Source organism: Sebastes fasciatus, chromosome 4 (genome assembly GCF_043250625.1).
Source record: "Sebastes fasciatus isolate fSebFas1 chromosome 4, fSebFas1.pri, whole genome shotgun sequence".
NCBI lineage: Eukaryota > Metazoa > Chordata > Actinopteri > Perciformes > Sebastidae > Sebastes > Sebastes fasciatus.
The window spans coordinates 18602578-18626924 of record NC_133798.1 but is presented as its reverse complement, the minus strand read 5'-3'; the positions used below and the strand labels follow the sequence as shown (position 1 = coordinate 18626924).

Below are 24347 nucleotides of genomic sequence, written 5' to 3'. Positions count from 1 at the left end.
GCAGCCGTTTAGTGGATAGTAGGAAGTGACGGGACTCCAGACACATCATACGAATACACTATGAATACTTACATTCATTAGAAAGTTATTTAGTCATTTTAAATATTTAATCGTGATTAATCGCCAGATTGTCCATATCCGCATGTTTTTTATGTGTTCAAAATGTGACTTAAAGGGAGATTTGTCAAGTATTTAATATTCTTATCAACATGAGTGGGCAAATATGCTTGATTTATGCAAATGTTTGTATATATTTATTATTGGAAATCAATTAACACAAAACAATGGCCAATATTGTCCAGAAACCCTCACAGGTACTGCATTTAGCAATCTTTCAAATGTCCTAAAAAATTAAAATGTTCAACTTACAGTACAGTACCATGATTATTTTTATTTGATCTATTTGTGGCTTCCATAAGTGCCACTAAGTCTGAAAGTTGCCTGTAGTCTACTTTACATTATAGCAGCTCTATGTAATAATGTGGTTATGAATATGTAATGCATGTATATCTGGTAACATATCGCAGCTGTTCAGTGCACAGCAGGAAGTGACTGAACGCCAGACGCACCAGCCTCTGATTGGCTGCTTGTCTGTTGTCGTTGCCAAACAGGGAAGTGACGTGAACAGCACCCATCCAGCAGGCAGGGCTGGGACGGTTTGACAGAAGAAGAGCCCGAGATCTGAACTGCATGAGGGAGAGTCCACCACCTCGACCTACACACGGGCTGCTGCCACCCAGACAGCACAGTCATGGCGCACTTGTCTTTGCCTCTGTCTCTTCTGAAGCACACGGACAAGATGTTGAGTAACGTGTTGCTACGGAGTTTACAGCACCGGACGTTCTCATGGAAACAGAATGTCGGTGCGGTTGCCCCGGGAGTCGGTCAACTGCTGTTGTCACACCAACCAGGAGCTCCAAACTACGCAGCATCTGCGCGTCGCAGCTGCTCGTCAGGCGGTCAGGAGATCACAGAGAGGCTGTGGTCTGTCTACAATGAGACCAAGAGGCAGACTGAAGGTATGGACTCTGTTATAATAATAACACACAGCAGCAGCATCCATTCAATCACACACAGCACTGCTGCAGAGCTGTTGTTGTCTTATAATGACCCTGTTATGACTAATGTTTACAGCAACTAACCAGCCCTGCAGCCTCACATTAGCAACATTACAAGCAACAAAACACGTCCAGACCTGCACATGTTATGGTGGGGATGATACATTGTAGCTATAGGTCAGGGGTCAGAAAGCTTTACTATCAAAAGAGCCATTTTAGGCAAAAAAACAAACAAAACAAATCTGTCTTGAGCCGCAAAACATTTGAGCATTGGGATGAAGGTAACACAGTTTATAGTCTAAGTATATGGTATATAAGTCTAATGCAGTGAGGGCCAAAGTGCAAATGTATTACGGAGAATTAGGGCCACATTGAGGGAAAAACATCTGAGATTTCCAGAATAAAGTCATAATATTACGAGAATAAAGTCATAACTTTACGAGAAAGAAAGTTGAAATATTACGAGAATAAAGTCATAACTTAACGAGAAAAAAAAGAAAATAACACGTAAAATTACTACTTTATAATATTATGACTTTATTCTCATAATATTACAATTTTTTTCTTGTAAACCATTGACTTTATTCTCGTAATATTATGACTTTATTCTCGTAATATTATGACTTTATTCTCGTAATATTATGGCTTTATTCTTGAAAGCTCAGATTTATTTATTTTTCCCTCAATGTGGCCCTAATACTCCGTCATACCATAGACTTACAACTATGATAAATAAAAATTAAAATGCAAACAAAAAAACAGCTATTCATTTCCATTTTACTGGACAGAAACTAAAGAGCCGCATGTGGCTCCGGAGCCGCAGGTTGCAGACCCCTGCTATGGGCTATGATAGTTGTTTAACACAGACAGACAGGGGGGTGGACAAAACAACACCTTTCAAATATAATACAATTCAAGATTTACCTACAAATCTACTTGGCTCTGCATAGTTTTATTTATGGACAGAGGATTATGGAGGTGGTAGCAAAAAGTGAAGCAAATTTACCTCACACAGCTCCACATATTTGCCTCCTCAGGCTTGTTTGAGCAGGAAACAGTCCTTTTTTTGCAATATTTACAACTACATTATAGATAAATATAGCCTGTTCACTAAAGGATTGGTGTTACTGAGACATAAATAACAGTAGTTGGGCAGAAATCTAACATGCCAGTACTCAGAATGAGATACTACAGTCAAACTTTGGACTTTTTAAGGCAAAAAATTACGAGATATTAGGTCAATTAAAACAAGTAATCTCACAAGTGTCCTAAATAGTTAAAACTTTCGATTATTTTTTTATTATTTTTAATCTTCTTTTTAAAAAAACCAAAAAGATTTAATCTATTTTTGGCTTCCATAAGTGACAACATGTCTTAGAGAATCTTTCCGTCTTTTAATGCTAGAGAAAGAGAAAACTTGTATTTTACAGTAGCGCTATATAATGTGTCCTTTCTGGGATTATACATATTTAATACATGTATCTGGTAAGTGGACCAGGAATTGACGGGACTCCAGACACATCATACTTATACACCATGAATACTTACATTCATTAGAAAGTTATTTAGTAATTTTAAATATTTAATCGTGAATAATCGCCGGATTGTCCATATCCGCACGTTTTTTATGTGTTCAAAATGTACCTTAAAGGGAGATTTGTCAAGTATTTAATACTCTAATCAACATGAGAGTGAGCAAATATGCTTGATTTATGCAAATGTATGTATATATTTATTATTGGAAATCAATTAACAACACAAAACAATGACAAATATTGTCCAGAAACCCTCATAGGTACTGCATTTAGCATAAACAATATGCTCAAATCATAACATGGTAAACTCAAGGCCAACAGGCAACAACAGCTGTCAGTGTGTCAGTGTGCTGACTTTACTATGACTTGCCCCTAAACTGCATGTGATTATCATAAAGTGGGCATGTCTGTAAAGGAGAGACTTGTGGGTACCCAAAGAACCCATTTTCATCCACATATCTTGAGGTCAGAGGTCAAGGGAAGGGAACTGCAGAATAACCTCATGCGTGTTTCTCTCCTCTCAGACTTGATCTCAACCATTTCCACCAGCTCAGTCAACCCTGACACCATCTTTGCCAACAACGAGATGAGCCTACGAGACACGGAGGTCTACGGCTTTGACTATGACTACACCCTGGCGTTCTACTCCAGGAACCTCCACACCCTCATCTTCAACATAGCCCGGGACATTCTCATCACTAACCACAGGGTGTGTTTGATTAACTTGGCACTTCAAACATATTTATTTTGCCAGATACAGACTTGTTCGTGAACTAATTGAACAAAACACAGAACAGGCCCATAAAGAATCACATGTTTTCCTGTTTGTCTTTAAAGAAACAGTGTGTGACATTAGGGGGGATCTATTAGCAGAAATGGAATATAATATTCATAACTATGTTTTCATTAGTGTATAATCACCTGAAGAATCGTTGTGTTTTCGTTAGCTTAGAATGAGCCCTTCATATCTACCTAGGGAGCGGGTCCTCTTCACAGAGTCCGCCATGTTTCTACAGTAGCACAGAACGGACAAACGCAAGCACTGGCTCTAGAGAGAGACTTTCGTGTTTTTATGTTAACTGAAGGCCACCGTAGTGCTCTGACATGCTTGGAAAGGGGAGGAGTGAGCGGTGGGGTATTCAGTTCCTCACCACTCGATGCCACTAAATCCTACACACTGTACCTTTAAGAATATGTCATATGCAAATAAGATCAGGAAGGAAGGTATACTTTATCGATCCCTCGAGGGCAAATTCTATTTTTTCACAGACATATGCACAAACAGGACCTTTACATAATGTGTCTGGTGTCTTGCTCAATCTCGGTAGTGCCCAGGAAGCGAACTGGCACCTCTCCAGTTACCAGTCCACACTCTGTACTTGGTCCAAGCGAGACTTGAATCAAGGACCCTCTGCTGAGCTACTGCCGCCACAAGTTGGAGAGCTTTAGTGATGATACACAGTAGAGCTGCAACGATTAATCGATTAGTTAACTATTAAATTAATTGCCAACTATTTTGATAATCGATTAATCCGTTTGAGCTTTTTTAAGAAAAAAAAAGCAAAAGTTCTCTGATTCCATCTTCTTAAATGTGAATATTTTTTGGTTTCTTTACTCCTCCATGACAGTAAACTGCATATCTTTGAGTTGTGGACAAAACAAGACATTTGAGGACGTCATCTTGGGCTTTGGGAAACACTGATCGAAATTCTTCACCATTTTCTGACATTTTATAGACCAAACAACTAATCGATTAATCCCAAAAATATTTGACAGATTAATCAACAATGAAAATAATCATTAGTTGCAGCCGTAATACACAGAATAATCACCTGGGCTACAACTGTGTTGCACCTTCAAACACCGCTTATACCTACATAGGTAGATTATGGATCAGCCTTGTGATATACTCCATTGCTCAATTGATTTAAGATTCAGTAGATCTAATGCCCTGTTTTCTTTTCTTTTCTATTAGTATCCAGAGGGTCTGCGAAATTATGAGTATATTCCTAATTTTGCTGTCAGAGGACTTCACTATGATGTTCAGAAGGTGAGACGCTCTTTGCTTATCTAACTCAAAAACTGACAATTGTTTTATGTTTTGCATCGATTATACCATAAGCTCAGTGATTATTCATGATAATTTTTTTGTGGAAATATTTACTGATTTGAAACAGGCGCTGCTGATGAAGATAGATGCTTTTCACTACATCCAGTTGGGAACTGTATACAGGTACATGTGCACTGTGTTACATCTAACATCAGGGTAGTGGGTAGGATTTAAAAATGAAACATTGATATAATGTTAATAATACACATATGATAATATTGGGTAAACAATCCAGTGCCTCTTAAATCATTTTGTAAATACAGTTATGGTTGCAGACTCTCTCTCCATCTCCCTACACTCGTATATATTGTGTAATTTATTTTCCAAAAAAGAGACAAAACGCACAGTAAACAAAGTTAAAGATGAATTTGACTGATAGCGTTATTATTATTATTATTATTTTTATCTGATATCGTGATAGCCCTAGCATTAGGGAATAAAAAAAATACACTGAAAAATGTGAAATTCACACAACTCTGTGAGTATAACGTGCTTTTCTCATCAGGCTACAGATTTAGACAGTTAAAGGCAGTCATTCAACATTTCAGACTTTCTGTACTTTATCTTCACTTTTAGGTGATTGCACATGCTACAAATGTCACAGTATGAATATATTATTGTCTTAGGTTTTAATATTTTGTGTTTCTTCTACAGGGGTCTTCATCCAGTCCCCGATGAGGAAGTAATTGCCATGTATGATGGTTGTCACGTACCTCTAGAGAACATGAGCGACTTCTATGGCAAGGTGAGGATCATTTCCTCTCTCTCATCTGTGACAAGACAGTAATAAAAACAAGAGAATATAATTACGTTAATCACTGTCCTGCAGAGTTCCCATGGCCACACCATGAAACAGTTCATGGACATATTCTCCCTGCCTGAGATGACCCTCCTGTCCTGCGTCAGCGACTTCTTCATGAGGCACAACATCGACTACGAGCCAGTGCATCTTTACAAAGACGTAAAGGTGAACTATCTTGTTATTATTCCACCATCTTTGATAGAGTGTGTGTAAAGACATTAAATCCAACCACATGTACATAAGTGTTAATGTATTTACGTGTTTGTACATGCTGTGATACTCCAGCCATACAGTCCCATCTTAATTTTAGCTCTGAAAACCAGCGTCTAATTTTAGTGGAGCGGGCCCGCCTCCAGCCATCTGCGTCTGTTCTCTGGTGGCTCTGCTGCTTCAGAGGGAGAGCAGCGACAGAAACCAGCGCTGCGTTCTCCCTCTGAGGGCAGCTGTCATGTTGGTCCTGTCTATTCTGTGTGACACTGCAGCGTTTTTGACAGATCGCTGTCATTAAAAGCCCTCACACTCTCAGTTCCACGAGTGCCTCTCATATCTTTTCAAGGACACCCTGCTTAATCTTTTTTTTTTTTCCTGCCAAGCCTGATTTATTATTCAGCATTAACTCTGTTTTTTTTGCTTGCTTTTCCTTTTGACTTCATCAAATAATCTTTGTATATGATAAACTTCCTTTAAATTTGCCCTTAAATGTGCAGCTTCACACACTATTTACTAAATCGCTGATTCAAAAGCACAGGTGACACTTTTAAAAGTGTGGTGGAAACTTTCTCACTTTGTCACCAAAGCAACTAAACTCTGCTTTCTTCATATTTAATTTGTATTCAGAGATGCACTTTCTTTGTGCTTCCAAGTCGACCATTTATATACAGAGCAAAGTGTTGCTACTGGAGCTGAATGCTAACATTGTGACTTCCTGGCTTTGCTTTTGCCTCTTCACAGGAAGCCATTAGAGACGTCCACGTCAAGGGCATTATGTACCGAGCCGTGGAGGCAGATATTGGTAATGCCCTTCGATTTATATTTCTTTGTTTGAGCTAATGTAAAAGAAATATACAGCCACATCTGAGTGCCAAGACATAAACAATTAATTCAGAAATAATGAAGCTGTGATATATAAATAAGAAGCAGAGTTTTGTCTGTGTAAATTATATCAACACCACCCAACCCCCCCCCCCTCTCTCTTGTTTTCTCATTTTCCAGGGAAATACATTTGCTACGGCGAGCAAAGCCACGCTGTGCTCAAGAAGCTGTCAGAGCACGGAAAAAAGATGTTCCTCATTACCAACAGCCCATTTGACTTTGTGTAAGTGTGAGCAAACAGAGCGCAAGTGGTTGTTGCAGTGATTAATTAAAACGGCCTTGTATCGGTGTGCTAATGTTTAATGATGCCACTGTGTAATACCTTAACTTTTGTAGATAGGCAACCGCACATCAAAGGGTTCTCCATCCGTCCGCCAGTAATTCACTGTAAGTCATTGAGGCTCTTTTGAAGTCAGGCTTGATTGCACAAAATGACTAGCTCTGCATATCCAACCTCAAAAGGCTTCCACAGCCCAAAAACATTAAATCTGTGTCCTTGATTTAATAGTTTATTACATTCAGTCATCACAGCACTGAACATGGATCAAAGGAAAAGGAGAGGCTGTCCGCACACAGAAGTTCCCAAGTTTTTACCAATGTTTCGACCTTGACGTCCTCCTGGATCCATATTATTCATACATGTTTAATATCTATCTATGATCCCCAGCCTCTCCTGTTGGTTTTATGCCTCCCACAGCAACAGCCGGGGCCAGAGACATTATGTTTTTGGGTTGTCCGTCCGTACACACCATTCTAGTGAACGCGATATCTCAGGAACGCCTAGAGGGGATTTCTTCAAATATGGCACAAACGTCATTTTGATGGTCAAAGGTCACTGTGACCTCACGTCTGTCCTACACTCGTGATATCACGAGAACAAATTCCTCTTTGACTCGAGGATGAACTGATTAGATTTTGGTGGTCAAAGGTCACTGTGACCTCGCAAAAATATTTTTTTGCCATAACGGTGGGTTCACATAAGCCGCGAAGCGCTGCCCACGTCCTTTCAATGCCCATGTTAATCAGTTGGGCTGTTCACATAGGACGCGCCGCACCATTGAGCTCCGCAGCCGGGTTGCTACTGTCAGCGATATTTTCGGCATCTGGTCTATTTTCTCCTCGTACCGCGAGCAAATCTGGCAAGAAAACACACTGATAATCTACTATAAACGATATAAATGATATATTTTATGTGGTATAAATGATCTGATTCTGATGAGATGATAAAACATTAATCCCACTAACCTAATTCCCTCCCCTCTCTCTCTGCTGTTCTCTCGGGGTTTTGATTCCCTCCCAGTCTCTCCCCCCCGAATCACATTTCAAAATCCATCCACTATATTTATTAGAAATAACCGAGTGTCACTGCTGTTTGTGATTGTGGGTTTTAAATTATGTACTTATTCCGCACATTTGTCAGTTGTGTATAAACAGAGAGCAAGAGAGAGGAGCAGACACACTACACACAAGCAGACAGACACAGAGAGAGAGAGAGCTCTATAGTAAACAGAAGAGGAGCAGCGCAGAGACTTGCACTTCTGTTCCCTATGTGAACCCGCTGTAACACGAGAATTCATGTGCTAATTATAGCAATTTCACATTATGACAAATGTCTAATAGGATCACAGGATGAAGTGATGCATTTTGGACAGACATGGATGTAAACTGCAACTTGACGGGTTGGCGGTAATTGTAGTTTGTCCTGCACCTGTACCCAGCTAGGGTTGGAATCGCTCTACTCGCTTTTTTTTGCAGCAGACATGGAACAGCCAGGTTGATTGTAAAATGGAAGTTTCAATGAGTTTTATTTAAAGTCACACTAACACACAGTAGTACGAGATGTATGTTGTATCGCTGGTGTATCGCTGAGCACTCAGCTCAAGTGTTAGTTACACTAACCCTCATGATGAAATTTAAGATGTTGCTGACAAGGTGAATCTTTATCTTTCTTAGGGACCGAGGAATGAACTACATCGTAGGGAAGGACTGGCAGGACCTGTTTGATATTGTGATCGTTCAGGCTGACAAACCTGGTTTCTTCAACGACAGGAGAAAGTAAGTGTGTTTGTGTCTGCAGCTCATATTACGTCCATGCGATGCCTCTCTTATCCCACTAGGGGCCTCACTGGGCCACCCTGCCACCAGTAGATCTTTCTCATTTCCCAGTTTTGTACATCCTCGATTCCTTTCCTCACCGCCTCTCCTCGTGTCTTAGTCCCGCCCACGGGAGATGCGAGGAAGAGACGCAAGGACAGAGGAGTCGAGGCAATAGGCATTTAACAAATGAGACTTCCTTGCCACGGAGATCGATTTCCGGGTCGCAAGCCAGAGGAGCGACGAGACGAGGAGGCACAAAATCGAGAAATGAGAAAGGCCCCAGTAGAACTCGTTCACTACTTGTATGTGCGTAGGTGCATGTTTGTTTGGGAGCTGCCAATATGGGGTAAAATTTGTCTTTGTGTATTTTTCCCTTAGACCTTTCAGGCGAGTCACAGACAAAGGTGCATTGCTGTGGGACAGGATTCACAAGTTGGAAAAAGGAAAGATCTACAAACAGGTATTCATGCCAGTTTAATATTCCTGAAAAACATCTCCTGGATACACTTCATAAAATACACCGTCGATTTTATTTAACGTGTGTGTTTGATCACTGTAGGGAAACCTTTATGAGTTCCTGAGACTCACCGGCTGGAGAGGATCCAAAGTGCTCTACTTCGGGGATCACATCTACAGTGACTTGGCAGTAAGCAGCATCCAGCCATATTTACAACAAATGGCTCATTATAGCCACACAAAATACTGTATTATGAGATATTATGAACAAAGAGTGGAACCCTGCTTTGACCACGCTCCATTTAAAATAATTGTGTTTCTCCTGAATTTAAAGGGCTGACTGAGTTAATCTTTATATGCAACAGTCTGAATCTGAACGGTCTGTTTGAAGAAGCACATAATGAGATACTGAGCTAACACTTGAAACAGAACAAAGATACTAAAATAACTGAGCTGAGAATGTAATTCTTCACAGTTACTGCAGCTCTGCATTGGGTTTGGTTGACAGGCATTTTAATGAGTGTCTCCTGATATATCACACCTACCAACTCTACTGTAGTGAGTATCACTGCACTTTATTTACTTTTTTATACCTGTAACCTAGCAACCTGCACCTCATCTGCGCCAAACAAACAAACTAGCATCATTTTTTTTACTGCGTCACAATGAGTTATAATGCCTTGGATATATGAGTGTCTGATCAGCTGTAAATGATGATAATGAGATACAGAGTTTACATCTTTGGCATAATGCCTCTCTGGTGACAGGGAGCCAGCTGTCAAACATCTGCTTATTTAGAAACATGGAGTTACAGTCTGCCTCTCTGGCTGTATAGGATGAGATCGTTACTGCAGGTAGACACAGAGCATAATAAGCATCTCTGAGTTACTAAGGAGTTACAGGGGAGGGAGGGATGGAGCAATATGTTATTTCTGCAGTTTTATTAAAGAGGACCTATTGTGCTTTCTCCCTTTCCTTTAGTGTGTTATATAGTTTTTTGTGCATGTAAAAGGTCTGCAAAGTTACAACGTCCATGCCAAAGGGAGTTGCTCTCTCCCACAGTAACACTGCTCCCAAACTGCCTGAAACGCCTTGCTTGAAGTCCCGCCTTTTCCTCCGTAACGTGGTGATGTCACCAAGTAACATATTTGCATAGAACCTGCCTAGCGGCTAGTTTGGCACACCCTCAAACAAAGCTCCTCAAGACACGGGAAAGCTCTGTTGGTCTTGAGGAGCTGCAGCATTTATTTCTGCACAAATTGCAACTTCCACTCTACGTTCACTTCGTCTTCTGCTCCACTAGCTCACTTGTTCGCTCACACACATTCGTCGCCGCGCTCTCTCTTGCTTCACCACTCACTTCCCACGTACACACACACACACTACCTCTGCCATTCTCCAAATGACCTACACTACTCTTACAAAAACTGGCTCAAGATGGGGCCATTCACGTTTTTGCATCAGCTACCGTAGCTCTCCAACACACTTGAAACACCGGAGAAGTTACCGCTAGACGCCGCCAGATCCTACACACTGCACCTTTAATTCCTGCATGTAAAAACATGACTCAAGACACTAACACCAACGGGTCCTTTGTTTTGCAGGATCTGACGCTGAAACATGGCTGGAGGACCGGCGCCATCATCCCTGAGCTCAGGAAGGAGATCAAGATCATGAACACGGAGCAGTACATGCATTTGATGGCCTGGTTACAGGCACTGACTGGACTCATCGAACAGATGCAGGTCAGGAGACTTTATGAAAACATGTGTCTTTCTCTTTTTGCCTCCATCTTGAAATGTGTGTGTTTGACATCTTCGCACTGCTCCCAAAAAGGTACACAGGGATCCAGCCTCTCAAGTGGTCGTCGACGAGTGGATCAGAGAGAGAGAAGGCATGAGGTAATAGAGATAATTACTTTGGCAACAAAGCACAGTTTTGATCATTTACTAGAACTGATCCAACCTCATCTTGATGGCGTGAATTGGTTTTCATGGCAGGTCCCAGACGAAGGACATCTTCAACGCTCAATTTGGGAGTCTCTTCCGGACGTACCACAACCCCACCTACTTCTCACGCCGACTCTCACGTTTTGCTGACATCTACATGGCCTCCATCAGCTGCCTGCTCAACTACGACTTCCAGCACACCTTTTTCCCTCGCCGTACTCCCCTGCAGCACGAGTCCCCCTTCTGCCCCGAATACAGAGACTCCTCACAACTCAGTAGGCCAGAAGCAGACTCCGATTAGAAAGAGAATAATGACTGGGACTGGATGATCTCCATTGCTGACCTAATTATTTGTTTTTAGATATGGCATTTTAGAAGATGCATGCCACATTTTAAAGGAACAGTGTGTAACATTTCGGGGGATCTATTAGCAGAAATGGAATATAATATTCATAACTATGTTGTCATAAGTGTATAATCACCTGAAACTAAGAATTGTGTTTTCACTAGCTTAGAATGAGCCCTTCATATCTACATAGGGAGCGGGTCCTTTTCACGGAGTCCATCATGTTGCTCCACCATGGTTCTAGAGTAGCCCAGAACGGACAAACCAAACCCTGGCTCTGGAGAGCCTTTTCTTTTTTTCGTTACCTGAAGGCCACCGTAGTTCTCCGACACGCTTGTGAAACTGTGACAACGTGAGCCGCAGAGTGCAAAACCGTGGTTCCTCCGTCGGACATCCGTTGCTCCTAAAGTAGTGTTATTATGGTGAGGTTGGCCTCTGAGCGAGGTGAACGGCGTTACCACGGTTTTGCACTCGCCGGCTAACTTTACCGCAGTCTTGGGAAGGGGCTACTCAGTTGCAATTTGCAACCACACCACTAGATGCCGCCAAATCCTACAAACTGTACCTTTAAGATATGTATGCCTGGTAACAATCACGTAAAGTTTTTATGTATCTTAAGCTTTAAAGTACTTAGTTACGTACTTCCTGTCAAAGAATTCAGTCTAAAGAGGACCAGCGGATTTAGTGGTTTTTAAGCAAAATGATACATGACCGGATAAGCATTTTGATGTTTTTGTTTAAAACACAGATACCTTGTATTTTACATTTTTATCACACAGAATTTTAAACATTGAATGCACTGATTGTTTTAGGTTTGTGTGTGTGTGTCTGTGTGTGTGTGTGCGTGTGTGTGGGCGGGTGTGTATAAATCATGTTTTGCGGACATAAATTTGTTTACACAGTCACATTGTGGGGACTCGCCTTCCTTTTGGGAACAAAATGCACGTCCCAAATCATGTAAATCATTATATTTTAGGGTGAAGAAGTTTAATGTTGGGTTTGGGTTAAGGTTAGGGTTAGGGTAAGTCTCCAGAAAATGAATGTAAGTCAATGTAATGTCCTCTAAAGTGACGGAAACATGACTGTTTGTGTGTGTATGAGAGAGCGGGGTAGTGAGAAACTATGCAAAGATGCTGTATTTCCACAGTCTGGACAATAGGGGGCAGTCACACATCATGCCTATCATGGATCTCTATAGTATGAATTGTACACTCTGTCTAAAGATTACCGTTGTTTTTTTCTGTCCTTTGCAGCTGTAAAACTAAAAGAGACTGTCAGTAAACTGGGAATACTCACGTTACACACATTTACATTACAAACTCTGTTGCCTTAAGCTCTTTTCCACATTACTGCAATGGGTATATTTTTGTAATAGCCTAATATATTCTATGGTATTCAAGCTATTCCAATTTTGCATCATTTCATGTTGAGCTGCACATTGTGATACACGCTGCACATTTATGCTCTGAGCTCTTTGTATTTAATTGTGTGAACCTGTTCCACACAACACAGCCTGTATGTCTCATTATAGCACGTGAGAAATGTTCATATTTGTCAGAAAAAAAATAGAGCGTTGTTGCTATATTTAGCACGAGTGTTGCTATTTGATCTGCTTAAGGCAGCATTGAGTTTCACAGGTTTTTACACTTCTGCAGAAAATGCGTGAAATGTTTTCACACGTGCTGGAATGAGAAGAATATATTTGATATTTCATCTGGAAAAAAAAGGGAATTGTAAAAAAACAGATGCCACAATCAGGATCTTGTGGTTTTTAAGTGTTTCTGTAGTGTAAAATATGTGTTTTTATTTCGCTGTTTAATTAAAATGGAAATGCCATAATTATCCGTGCCAAGTGCGTATATATATATCATGAATTTAAAGCAAATTGATATGGTTGGATAATTGTTATGTAATTAGATTTAATCAGCAGGTAGGCTATGTGTCAATTGAATGCGTAATCCATATGCTCTTTTTTTTCCTTTTTCTATTAACTGTATAAACAACTAAAGGAAGAAATTCATAATTTGAAAATTAATTTTCAGGACTAATTCATCCCTCCTTAATATCCCTCAACTTTCCAATTACCATTATAGTTTTGGGTTTATTGGATTAATCCATTCAAATCGTGTTACGGACCAATTTCCCATATTGCATCTGGGGCTTTCTCCATCAGGCAGGTGCACAATCTGAGTTCTTGGAAAACAAGCCAAGCCGAGTGGTTTAACAGGGATCAGAAATGATAAGATCGGTGACGCTGCCGTGTCCTGAGCTGAGCAGATTCAGTCTGTGGCCTCACAGTAGTTTCACCAAAGCTGGACTTCATTTAGGCACCATGGACATCAACAGCTCCGGCTCCCATCCTCCATCCATCCACGCCGAGGTGGTGACTATCACGCCCACCATCTTCCCTCGGGTGGGCTACAGTATACTTTCTTTCCTCATGTTCATCAACACAGTGTTAACAGTCTTCAACAACGGTCTCGTCATCACCGTGTTGCTGAGGAATCCGTCTCTCCTGCAGCCCATGAGCGTTTTCATCCTCAGCCTGGCCGTGTCTGACCTCATGATAGGCCTCTGCGGCTCCCTGATCGTCACCATCACCAACTACCACGGCTCTTTCTTCCTCGGCCATTCAGCCTGCGTGTTTCAAGGATTTGCAGTCAATTATTTCGGTAAGCGGAGTTGTTGTGTTGTATAGACTTTTGAAGAGCAATTTTGTTTTTGTAAAACACAATGCACACAATTGTAAAGCTAAAATATTGATCCTATTGTGTCGCTTCACTTCGTCTCAGAATGTATTGTGGCTTTACAAACATTTATATTTTGTTGGTGTCTGTTTGATGCTTTTTGAAAATGTCTCTACTGTTATCGGATCTTCACAAATGTCATGTTTACTTCTGAATTTGTTCTTCTGACTTGAAGTACATTCTTGACTTTAGACACAAACTGTAATTCAACATAAACTTAGTAGCTTTTTCTAGCTTTCAACAACATTTCATGGTCTTCTCAGAGAATGGAGTTTGCTCACTTGTTATGAAGATAGTCTCTATATGACAACTGAGCAAACTTTATTCTCTGAGAACAACCATGTGATGTTGTAAAAAGCTCTAGAAAACATAAGTGGACCTTGAGCTAAGATGTATTTATTTTTCTGTCCTAGGTCTGGTGTCTCTCTGCACTCTGACCCTGCTTGCCTACGAGCGTTACAACGTGGTGTGTAACCCCAGAGATGGTCTCAAGTTGAGCATGCGGAGAAGCGTCGTCGGGCTGTTACTTGTCTGGATCTTCTGCTTGTTCTGGGCGGTGGCTCCACTATTCGGCTGGAGCTCCTACGGACCCGAGGGAGTCCAGACCTCCTGCTCTCTGGCCTGGGAGGAGAGATCGTGGAGCAACTATAGCTACCTCATCCTCTACACACTCCTCTGCTTCATCTTCCCTGTTGCAGTCATCATCTACTGCTACTCCAGAGTGCTCACATCCATGAATAAGGTGGGCCCATAATGGCTGCTGTATACTGTATCTATTACCATTAGATCTAGATTTAAAATTCATACCCCATCCTCATCTGTTTGCAATTTACCACCTACAGACTAAAACGAGCAGCTATTAATGGGTGTCACGTTTCCTTTCTACTCGTAGCTGAACAGGAGTGTTGAGCTGCAGGGTGGGCGTTCCAGCCAGAAGGAGAATGATCACGCCATCAGTATGGTCCTGGCCATGATGATAGCTTTTTTTGTTTGCTGGCTGCCCTACACGGTGCTGTCAGTGGTGGTAGTCGTGGATCCAGAGCTCTACATCCCTCCACTGGTCGCTACCATGCCCATGTACTTTGCCAAGACCAGCCCTGTCTATAACCCCATCATCTACTTCCTTTCCAACAAGCAGGTAAGCAGCTAAAGCGTATATCTGCTGGGAAAATGCGATGAAGTGCCCTCTAGGGTGTCCTTCCAGTAGAGAAAACGTTGTGAAGTGCCCTCTAGGGTGCCCTTCCAGTAGAGAAAACGCAATGAAATGCCCCCTAGGGTGCCCTTCCAGTAGAGAAAACACGATGATTTGCCCTCTATGGTGTCCTTCCAGTAGAGAAAACACGATGAAATGCCCTCTATGGTGTCCTTCCAGTAGAGAAAACACGATGAATTGCCCTCCAGGATGTCCTTCCAGTGGAGAAAGCATGATAATGTTGCTCTCTAGGGTGGCCTTAAAATTGAGAAAACATGATGCAGTGCCATATAGGCTGCCCTACATGTTAGAAAACTTTCTGCGCGCTGGTGCCCCATCGCATGTAGCTGGTGCCTTTTTTTATTTTTTTCATCCCTGCCCTGCCTCAGGCAGTCTGTGCACAGAGATATATGCACAAGAAAAAAAAAAACTATTTGAATTGCACGTGAAATTGATGCTCTCCTAAATGTTTTTTCATGTCCAACAGTTCCGTGACGCCGCTCTGGAGGTGCTGACGTGCGGCCTCCACATCCCCCATGCGCCCACTGCTGTCAGCATCAACATGCGCTCCTTCAACCGGAGAAGCCGACTGACTTCCTTTAGCAGGAATGTCAACTTACACAGCAAGGTGTTGCCTCTGTGACCTTCTCCAGCAAAAAACATGGTTGTCAGTGTTTATCGGTGCCTCATCAAGGACGCAGAGCTGCACATGTACAGGCCCATGTCTCTCAGAGAGGTCTTCAGCTCAGTGAGAACAGTCAGATCAGAGACTGATGGCTGATTTTGAGGAGGCGGACAAAATAGGAGGAAAACCTCATGAAACACAGTAATGCAATCCAATACACCCGAGAAAAAAAAGTTGTTTTGGTATTTTATTGAATTGCATTATATTGCAAGGTGTTCCTGTAGTTATTGTATTTGGTTTTATTTCTGTGATTTGTTTAGATCAATAAACTGTTTCCTATTTCATACTGATGTTTGCAGGTGTGTACTGTATGCATGCGGGGAACTAGCCAAAAAGAAAGGAGATCCTGCATTTTTAACAAGGATATATAAGTATTATAATGAAGTCAAATACAGCCGGACTGCAGAGAAAGAGAGCCTGTGAGGAAGTGACCTTTGACGCCTGAATTTTTGTTCATAACTAAAATGCACTTGATCTGTTTTCATGTTGTGTGAAAAGATACTTCCTCCTTTCTGAAAGTCAGTTAGATGTTCAACTCTTTTGGGGGTGTTGGGTAATTCATTCTGTCTGCCTTTTGTGGAAACAAATACTCAGATTTTATGTGAGTTATACACATACTGCACAGCACCTCTACCCATGTAATAGTGTTATGGAAATAAATTAAATCAATGTCAACAATAGCCAGCCAAGTCTTGCCTTTTGCCACCTCACACACTTCCCGTAAGCCTGCTGCACAAAACACATACCATTAGATTGCTGCAGTGTATACAGACATAATATTCACTTATAAGCACCTGTGTGAATACAGGATTTACTCTATTACACAACTATTTATCAGTTGCAAGGACGCTGCCAAAGCAACATAATATGCTCTCTCTCAGATTGTTCAGCTGGCCTAATACACAAGAATAACAATGAATATAAATCAGTTCTGCAATACCCACAAAATAAAAAACAAATGGGAAATTTGGGTGCACTTGTTTAGCGAGCGTGCTATGCATTTCACCTTGTGTAGGTTTTAAAGGGGACCTATTAGGCTTTTGTGCTTTCTCCCTTTCCTTTAGGGTGTTTTTTGTGCATGTGAAAGGTCTGCAAAGTTACAAAGTCCACACCAAAGGGAGTTACTCTCCCCCACAGAAACACTGCTCCTGAACAGCCTGAAACGCCTCGCTTGAAGTCCCACCTTTTCCGTAACGGGTGATGTCACCAAGTAACACGTTTGCATAATACCTGCCTAGCAGCTAGTTTGGCACGTCCTCAAACAAAGCTAGTTAGAGCGAAGCTGGAGCAGAGTACGAAGGTTTGGTTCGATTGACCAATCACAACAGAGGGCCAGCTGACCAATCAGAGCAGGGGGAGGGGAGGCAGGAGCTCAAACAGAGCGTTTCAGACAGAGGTTGAAAAGAGGTGCTGCAGCACAGCCGGTATGAGAAAAGCAAAGCGTTTTTTGAACATTAAAGCATGAAAACATGTTCTAGTAGAAACCCAAAATACAAGTATGCACCTGAAAATTAGCATAATGGGTCCTCTTTAACAATGGGAATTCAGTCAGGCAGTAAAATACTTTCATTTTTCTTGGTTGGCCTACTCTGTGATCTGTCAGTTTCTTATTTGTATTTATTTATACATTTTTATAGACAGTTCAGAGGGTTCAGAAAAGGATGACATAATGACAAAGTCTCTGAACCCGATTCTAACGTTGTGTCTTACACGCCTGAGCCAACACCGAGTCACCACAAATGAAGATTGATATGAATCACTGAATAAAGATGAAGTACAAGGACACAATAAAAGAGAGTTTTAACTTTTGAGTGAGTCATTATGATGATAATTTTTGGCTGAGGGTTTGATTCACTCTTCAATAGTTGGTGATTTGATCTAAGGGGGTTATTTATTGATTTTCTTTATTTCATTGATATGTTTTTTTTTTTTAATTGGTTCATATGTTTGTTTTTGGGAGCAGTGATTTGATTATATGTATGAAACCATGATTCAGTTCAGTAACTTTTCACAATAAAACTTTGCAATAATCTGACAATCTATCCTTATTTTTCCAAAAACTGACAAAACATATATCTCATCTACCTGATTTCCTCCAGACATGACGGTTAGAACGGATTCCAAACAGCCAACTTCTTGTTTCTCTGTCTGAGAGTCCTTTAGGGGCTTTTTTTTTGGCAATCTCCAAGCAGACTTTCATGCATCTTTCACTGAGGAGAGGCTTCAATTTGCCCACTCTGCCATGAAGCCAAGATCAATAGAGAGTTGCAGTTCTGGTTGGCCCTCTGGAAATTTCTCTCATCTCCACTCAGGATCTCTGGAGCTCAGCCAGAGTGACCATTGGCTTCTTGGTCACCTCTCTTAACAAGGCCTTTCTCCTCCGATCCATTTAAGCATTAAACGGGCTCATGGGAACTTTCAATGCAGCAGATATATGTTTGCAGCCGTCCCCAGATCTGTGCCTCGACACTATCCTGTCTCTGAGCTCTGCAGGCAGCTCCTTCCACCTCATGGCCTGGTATGCATCCTCAGCTCATAGTCATCATGTCCAATCAGGTGAATTCTCCACAGGTGGACTCCAATCAAGTTGTAGAAACATCTCAGAGATGATCAAGAGAAATTGGAGACACCTGAGCTACTTTTCAAGTGTCATAGCTAAACACTAAATTCACTTTTTTTCTTTTGAATAAATGTGAAAAAAAATCCTGTTTTTGCTCTGTCATTATCGGGTATTGAGTTAATATTGATAAGATAATTAATTCATTTAAAGGACCAGTGTGTAACATTTGGGGATCTGTTGGCAGAAATGGAATATAATATTAATAAGAGTGTTTTCTTTAGTGTATAATCACCTGAAAATAAGACTCGTTGTGTTTTAGCTATTTATATCTATCCGGAACGGACAAACCAAACACTGTGTTAACTTTTCCTGCTTGGTCCGGAGTCGATAACGTTACTCGCTCCGGAGTTAACCCCCGTCACTCCACTCAGCTGCCGGGAAACAAGACTCAGGAAACCTCTGTTGGTCTTATTATTTCTGCACAAACTGCAACTTCCACTGTACATTCACTTGACATTCTCAAAGCTAAACTAACTGCCCCCTTTAGCCGCTCTCTCTCTCTCTTGCTTCAACACTCACTTCCCTAGTACACTCTACACACTGCCTCTATTACTCTCCAAATGACCTACGCTACTCTTACAACAGCTCTAGAGAGCACCATTCGCGTTTTCGCGTCAGCCACCGTAGTTCTTCTAAACGCTTGAAACACGGGAGAAGTTGCAATCTGCAACCTAACCGCCAGATGCCGCCAGATGTTACACACTGGACCTTTAAACTGCAACGTAACAAAATGTGAAAAAGGTCAAGGGGTCTGAATACTTTCTGAATATAATATAAGTGATTTCTATTATCGCACATACACTAGTTTAGTGGTGGGTGCCCTGGTGTAATGTTTTTGAATAGTCTTTTGTAAAAAAGTTAGGCCCTTTTTGATTAGTTTGTTGGTAAAAAGTAGTCTGGGTGATTTATTGTTTTGCAGCTTATTTTGTCCTGCTCCCTCCCACTCGTTTGGCACGCTTGATGTAAATATTGTAAATGGGAATCTGTTTCTAAGTAAAGCATGTTTCATTAGCGCCTACTCCTTTGTCTCGTCATTTCTATTTCAGCAAAGTTGCCTCAGTTTATGGCGTCCTAAAATATTTATGGTTATTTGTTCAGAATGTTTTTGTGTTTCACCACAGTTTATCTCCCAGAACTTCCAGTTTGTATCTACGTGGTGTTTTTGACAGACATCTGATCAGTCTAATAGGAAAATTTATTGTGTTGATCTAATCCCAGATTTGGCGTAGTCCATAAGCTTGCACATTTTGAAGCAAAGAGCATTTCACACTTTATCTCTAAACAGGATTACACAATGTCATGCTATAATCCAGCAGCATGGCTCTCTTTATTTCCTGAGCCAATTCAAGAACTCCCAAGTCATCCATCTGGCGTATTTAATGCAAAGCTTTTAACCTTCATGAGGTACTGTACTGCATTAAATGAAATGGACAGCTGTTCACTATCCCATGCATCACAGTGCCATCATCATTATTGCATTTCTGCTCCGAGCATTTTTAAAGTTGTACATCAGGACTGACACAATAGTGACGCAAATACTTTTCAATTAACAACCATCCCTTTTTTTCCAGTTGTCTGTGCTGTGAATACACAGCAGTCTTTAATGAATGTGAACAGCGAGGACTCCCAGGTGACCTGCTGCTGCAGTGGAGTGATAATGAAAAGGGCGGATACTTGTCCAAGCTACAGGTTCACCCATTAATATTATTCACTCAGTGGAGAACCCCTTGCCAACAAGCGCAGCAGGCTTACAGTATGTTGGGGCGGCGTAGAGAGAATGAAGATACACAACTACCTGCCTACACCTGCACGGGACTCTGGGAACATCACCGTTACACCGACGGAGTACACTGACGTCGCCTTTGTGGTGGCAAACAGCTTGATCCTGTTGATCACCTCTGCTGTTGGGATTGCAGCAAATGTTTTTGTCATTCTGGCAGTTTATCACCAAAAATCGCTGCAAACTGCGAACAACGCGCTAGTGGTGAACCTTGCAGTCATAGACACTCTGAGGTGCGTCATCGACTGCCCCATTCTCCTAATCATCGTCACGACGGTGTACCAAAGACAACGTATGGACGAGTTGATCTGTGACACACAGGTGGCCTCTTTCTCCTTCAGCTGCTGCATCCAGATGTTGACACTGGCCTGTATAAGCGCGGAGAGGTACCAGGCCATCGCAAAACCCTTCCAAACCACTCAAAGGCGAAGACGGATCATGGTGCTGATTCCTATCACATGGGTCGTGGCTATTCTGGTGGCTGTTATTTGTCTGATATTTGTGAAGGACTCACCCGTGCATGTAAGATGTAGAGGATTATCAGGAGAGACATCCTCCTCCTATGACACCTTTGGACTTTACATGTTGTTCCCACTTTGGGCAGCTTGCTTTACTGTTATCATTGGATTCTACGCTCGCATATTCACCCTCGTGAGATCACACAATCGCAAAGTATTCGACAAGGGCACTTTTCTTCAATCAAAGAAAACAGAGGATGAGCAGAAGAAAGAAAAAACAGCAGCCGTGGAAAATGGGCAGGGAAAATCAGAGCAGAACGAGACCCAGAGCAAAAGTGTTGCATCAGAGAGAACTGACTTGAAAACAGAACAACCTCGCCCTCCTGCAATGCAGGTCGCAGCGCAGACTGAGGAGAAAGCTTTTAAAACAGAGCAGTCCAACTCCTGTGGCACAAAAGCTGAAGCAAAACCATCAAATGGAGATGCTGCTGCCGCTGCTGGTGTTAAGAGCTCAACCACAAAGCCGCAGACGGTGTCAGGCAATTTCGAAACAGAAAAGCAGTCCAAAGAGAGAGTGAAGATTGACAAAGCGCCCTCTGAAATGAAAGAAACCAGCCACCATGTTCCGCCGTCTGCACAGTTGGAAAATTCTGAATCCGCTTCTGTTTTACTGATTGAAGTAAAACAAGCTAAGAGCAGCAATGGAGGAGAAACATTGACTGTTGCTACAGCAGATCAAGTGTCCTCATTACCTCCCGTTTCAAATAACGTCCCTGAAACAGAAGCTACAAATCAAAATGTGGCGGCAGAAGGGGCTGTTTGCATGATGCCTTCCAAAGCAGGTAAAGAGAGAGCGAGCAAAAAGAGGGAAAGTAAAATGGCGAAGCGTGCCGGCTACATAATTATAACCTTTGTCTTATTCTGGCTACCGTTGCTCACGACTATCCTGATGAACTTTGCAGTTCACGGAAACAAGAATACACAGGTGAGTATTTGTGAGGTACGGATACATCTACTGACATTTTGTATGTCAGAAAGTGTTAATGTTTGTAGCAGGTGCATAATTGTGCCGTATACCAGTGGTTCTCAACCTTTCGAGTCGCAACCCCCAAGTTTTGTTTAGTTTTAACAGCTAGCACCTAGGCGTTGTCCAATGTGCTCCAGGTACTGTTGGTTTTTGATACGTTCCGTGACTTTTTCTCTCCTCCTCACCCGCCGAAAATCCCCCGTTAGAAACTCATGTGCATGCACACTTTGACTCTCAGGAACACACTCAATAAATTATATTCTAAAGCAAATTATATAACTAGTAAAGGTGTTATAATGTAAAAACTAGGGCTGTCAAAGCTAATGTGATAATAACGTGTTAACGCAAATTTGTTTTAACGCCACTAATTTCTTTAAAGCATTAATGCAATCGATCTTACGGAGGTTGTACTGGGTTCAGTTTTAAGGCTAGAGTGAAGATGCGTCATTTTGGCGAGGACAAAACTGGCATGGCTGTTTCAAAGGGGTCCCTTGACCTCTGACCTCAAGATATGTGAATGTAAATGGGTTCTATGGGTACCCACGAGTCTCCCCTTTACAGACATGCCCACTTTATGATAATCACATGCAGTTTGGGGCAAGTTATAGTCAAGTCAGCACACTGACACACTGACAACTGTTGTTGCCTGTTGGGCTGCAGTTTGCCATGTTATGATTTGAGCATGTTTTGTATGCTAAATGCAGTACCTGTGAAGGTTTCTGGACAATATTTGTCATTGTTTTGTGTTGTTAATTGATTTCCAATAATAAATATATACATACATTTGCATAATGCAAGCATTTTTGTCCACTCCCATGTTGATAAGAGTATTAAATACTTAACAAATCTCTATTCAAGGTACATTTTGAACAGATAGAAAACGTGCGGATATGGACAATCCGGCAATTAATCCCAATTAAATATTTTATATTGACAGCCCTAGTAAAAAACATTCCCCATTCTAAAATATGTTATTATATTTTTAATATGTTCCTTTATTTTCTTCTCCACAACCATCTGGCCACCTCTTGAAATTATCTCGCGACCCCCAGATTGAGAACCACTGCCTTATACTTTAGAAGGTGTAGCAGGACATCTCAATTATTTCTGGCCTGTGAACTCACTTTTAGGCCCCAGAAATGTCATGATGCCAAAAATGATAAAATTGTGAGGATGTCAAGATGCAATTTTGAGTATGACATGCTTTTAACTTGTGTATATACAGTATATATATATGTATACATTTTATTTTATATACATCACACTGAACCCGAGGTTTAAAAGCTATGTTCTATAGATTATTAGCTGTTGCACAACATCTTATCTAACAACACAGTCTCACGGCATGTCATGAAATAAATTGAATCTATTTGATTCGTGTACATAGACACGAATTTCCTTTTTTTTCGTGATGCTCAGCACGACTTTCAACAACGTATTTTTAGTGCGGTTACCTACGTCCATTTCGGCTCCAGTCTTTTCAAAATAAAACTACTGAGTTAGGTTTAAAAATCGACCGACTTAGTTAGGTTTAGGCAACAAACTACTTAGTTAGGTTTACGAAAAGATCGTGGTTTGGGTTTAAATGACACCGGAAGTGGCGTAACTTAAGTGCGGAAGTTACGTGACAAAAAATACTTATTTAGGTTTAGGAAAAGGTCATGGTTTGGGTTAAATATCTACAGAAGTGCCGTAAATTAAGTACGGAAGTTTCGTGACGACTAAATCAACTTTGACTTCTGGTTTCACACAGGGTATGAACAACGGCCTCCTGGGCGAAAGTCTGGTGTTTTTTGACCCACCCACCCACTCCGACATCCTACCAATGCTTATACTTCCAAGTTCACATTTACATGGATTACATACAAATCGGTTTTGTGCTGACCATCACGAAAAAAAATTGAAATTCGTGTCTATATGTCCACAAATCATTACATTTAATTTATTGACTATTTCACAAACTGCTGTGTGACTGGGCTGTATCTAATGTTCTCTAACACCTTTTCATTTTCTATGATTTTTTCAGATAACAATCATCCGGGACGTGGAGATTTTGTCGGTCTCCGTCGCCTGCATCACATCTCTGAGTGACCCAATAATATACGCTGCGGTGAACCCTCAGTTTCGGACAGAGTTTTATCGGCTTAAAAGAAAGTTTGTGTCCATATGCAATTGGAAATGATCATATTTCCACCTCTAACTACTTTTGAGTGGCACTAGATCAAACGTTCAATGTCTTGTCTTGTCATTGTTCAAATATGAACTAAATGAAACATCTATTTGGTTATAGGAGGTATATTATTTTATATGCCGCTGAGTTATCTTAGACTTTCTGCAGGCTGACTTCAGAGCACTTACTGAACTGCAGAGCAGAGGCGCTGCACGCTGCGAGA

At 41.3% G+C, this 24347-nt stretch overlaps 2 protein-coding genes across 2 annotated transcripts; both read left to right on the top strand.

Moving 5' to 3' along the window:
* Positions 1 to 616: 616 nt before the first annotated feature.
* Positions 617 to 13285, top strand: nt5dc3 (5'-nucleotidase domain containing 3). The gene is made up of 14 exons (XM_074632453.1): positions 617 to 1019; positions 3118 to 3302; positions 4569 to 4643; positions 4771 to 4826; positions 5358 to 5448; positions 5533 to 5670; positions 6457 to 6517; positions 6718 to 6820; positions 8551 to 8652; positions 9073 to 9154; positions 9254 to 9340; positions 10755 to 10895; positions 10987 to 11051; positions 11151 to 13285. Exons 1-14 carry the CDS (start codon positions 752 to 754, stop codon positions 11398 to 11400), a joined length of 1704 nt encoding a protein of 567 aa, XP_074488554.1. The 5' UTR covers positions 617 to 751; the 3' UTR covers positions 11401 to 13285.
* A 265-nt stretch (positions 13286 to 13550) lies between these two features.
* Positions 13551 to 16150, top strand: parietopsin. The gene is made up of 4 exons (XM_074632454.1): positions 13551 to 14117; positions 14606 to 14934; positions 15085 to 15330; positions 15872 to 16150. The coding sequence occupies exons 1-4, from the start codon at positions 13682 to 13684 to the stop codon at positions 16025 to 16027; spliced, it is 1167 nt and encodes a 388-aa protein (XP_074488555.1). The 5' UTR covers positions 13551 to 13681; the 3' UTR covers positions 16028 to 16150.
* Positions 16151 to 24347: the final 8197 nt, after the last annotated feature.

What these genes read in the sequence shown, in the direction of transcription:
- nt5dc3 (XM_074632453.1), top strand. Translation starts at nt 752, where the DNA reads ATGGCGCACTTGTCTTTGCCTCTGTCTCTTCTGAAGCACACGGACAAG. An exon ending in CAGTTGGGAACTGTATACAG is followed by an intron (nt 4,827 to 5,357) that starts GTACATGTGCAC and finishes TTTCTTCTACAG; the next exon opens with GGGTCTTCATCCAGTCCCCG. An exon ending in AGAGAGAGAGAAGGCATGAG is followed by an intron (nt 11,052 to 11,150) that starts GTAATAGAGATA and finishes TTTTCATGGCAG; the next exon opens with GTCCCAGACGAAGGACATCT.
- parietopsin (XM_074632454.1), top strand. Translation starts at nt 13,682, where the DNA reads ATGATAAGATCGGTGACGCTGCCGTGTCCTGAGCTGAGCAGATTCAGT. An exon ending in ATTTGCAGTCAATTATTTCG is followed by an intron (nt 14,118 to 14,605) that starts GTAAGCGGAGTT and finishes TTTCTGTCCTAG; the next exon opens with GTCTGGTGTCTCTCTGCACT. An exon ending in ACTTCCTTTCCAACAAGCAG is followed by an intron (nt 15,331 to 15,871) that starts GTAAGCAGCTAA and finishes CATGTCCAACAG; the next exon opens with TTCCGTGACGCCGCTCTGGA.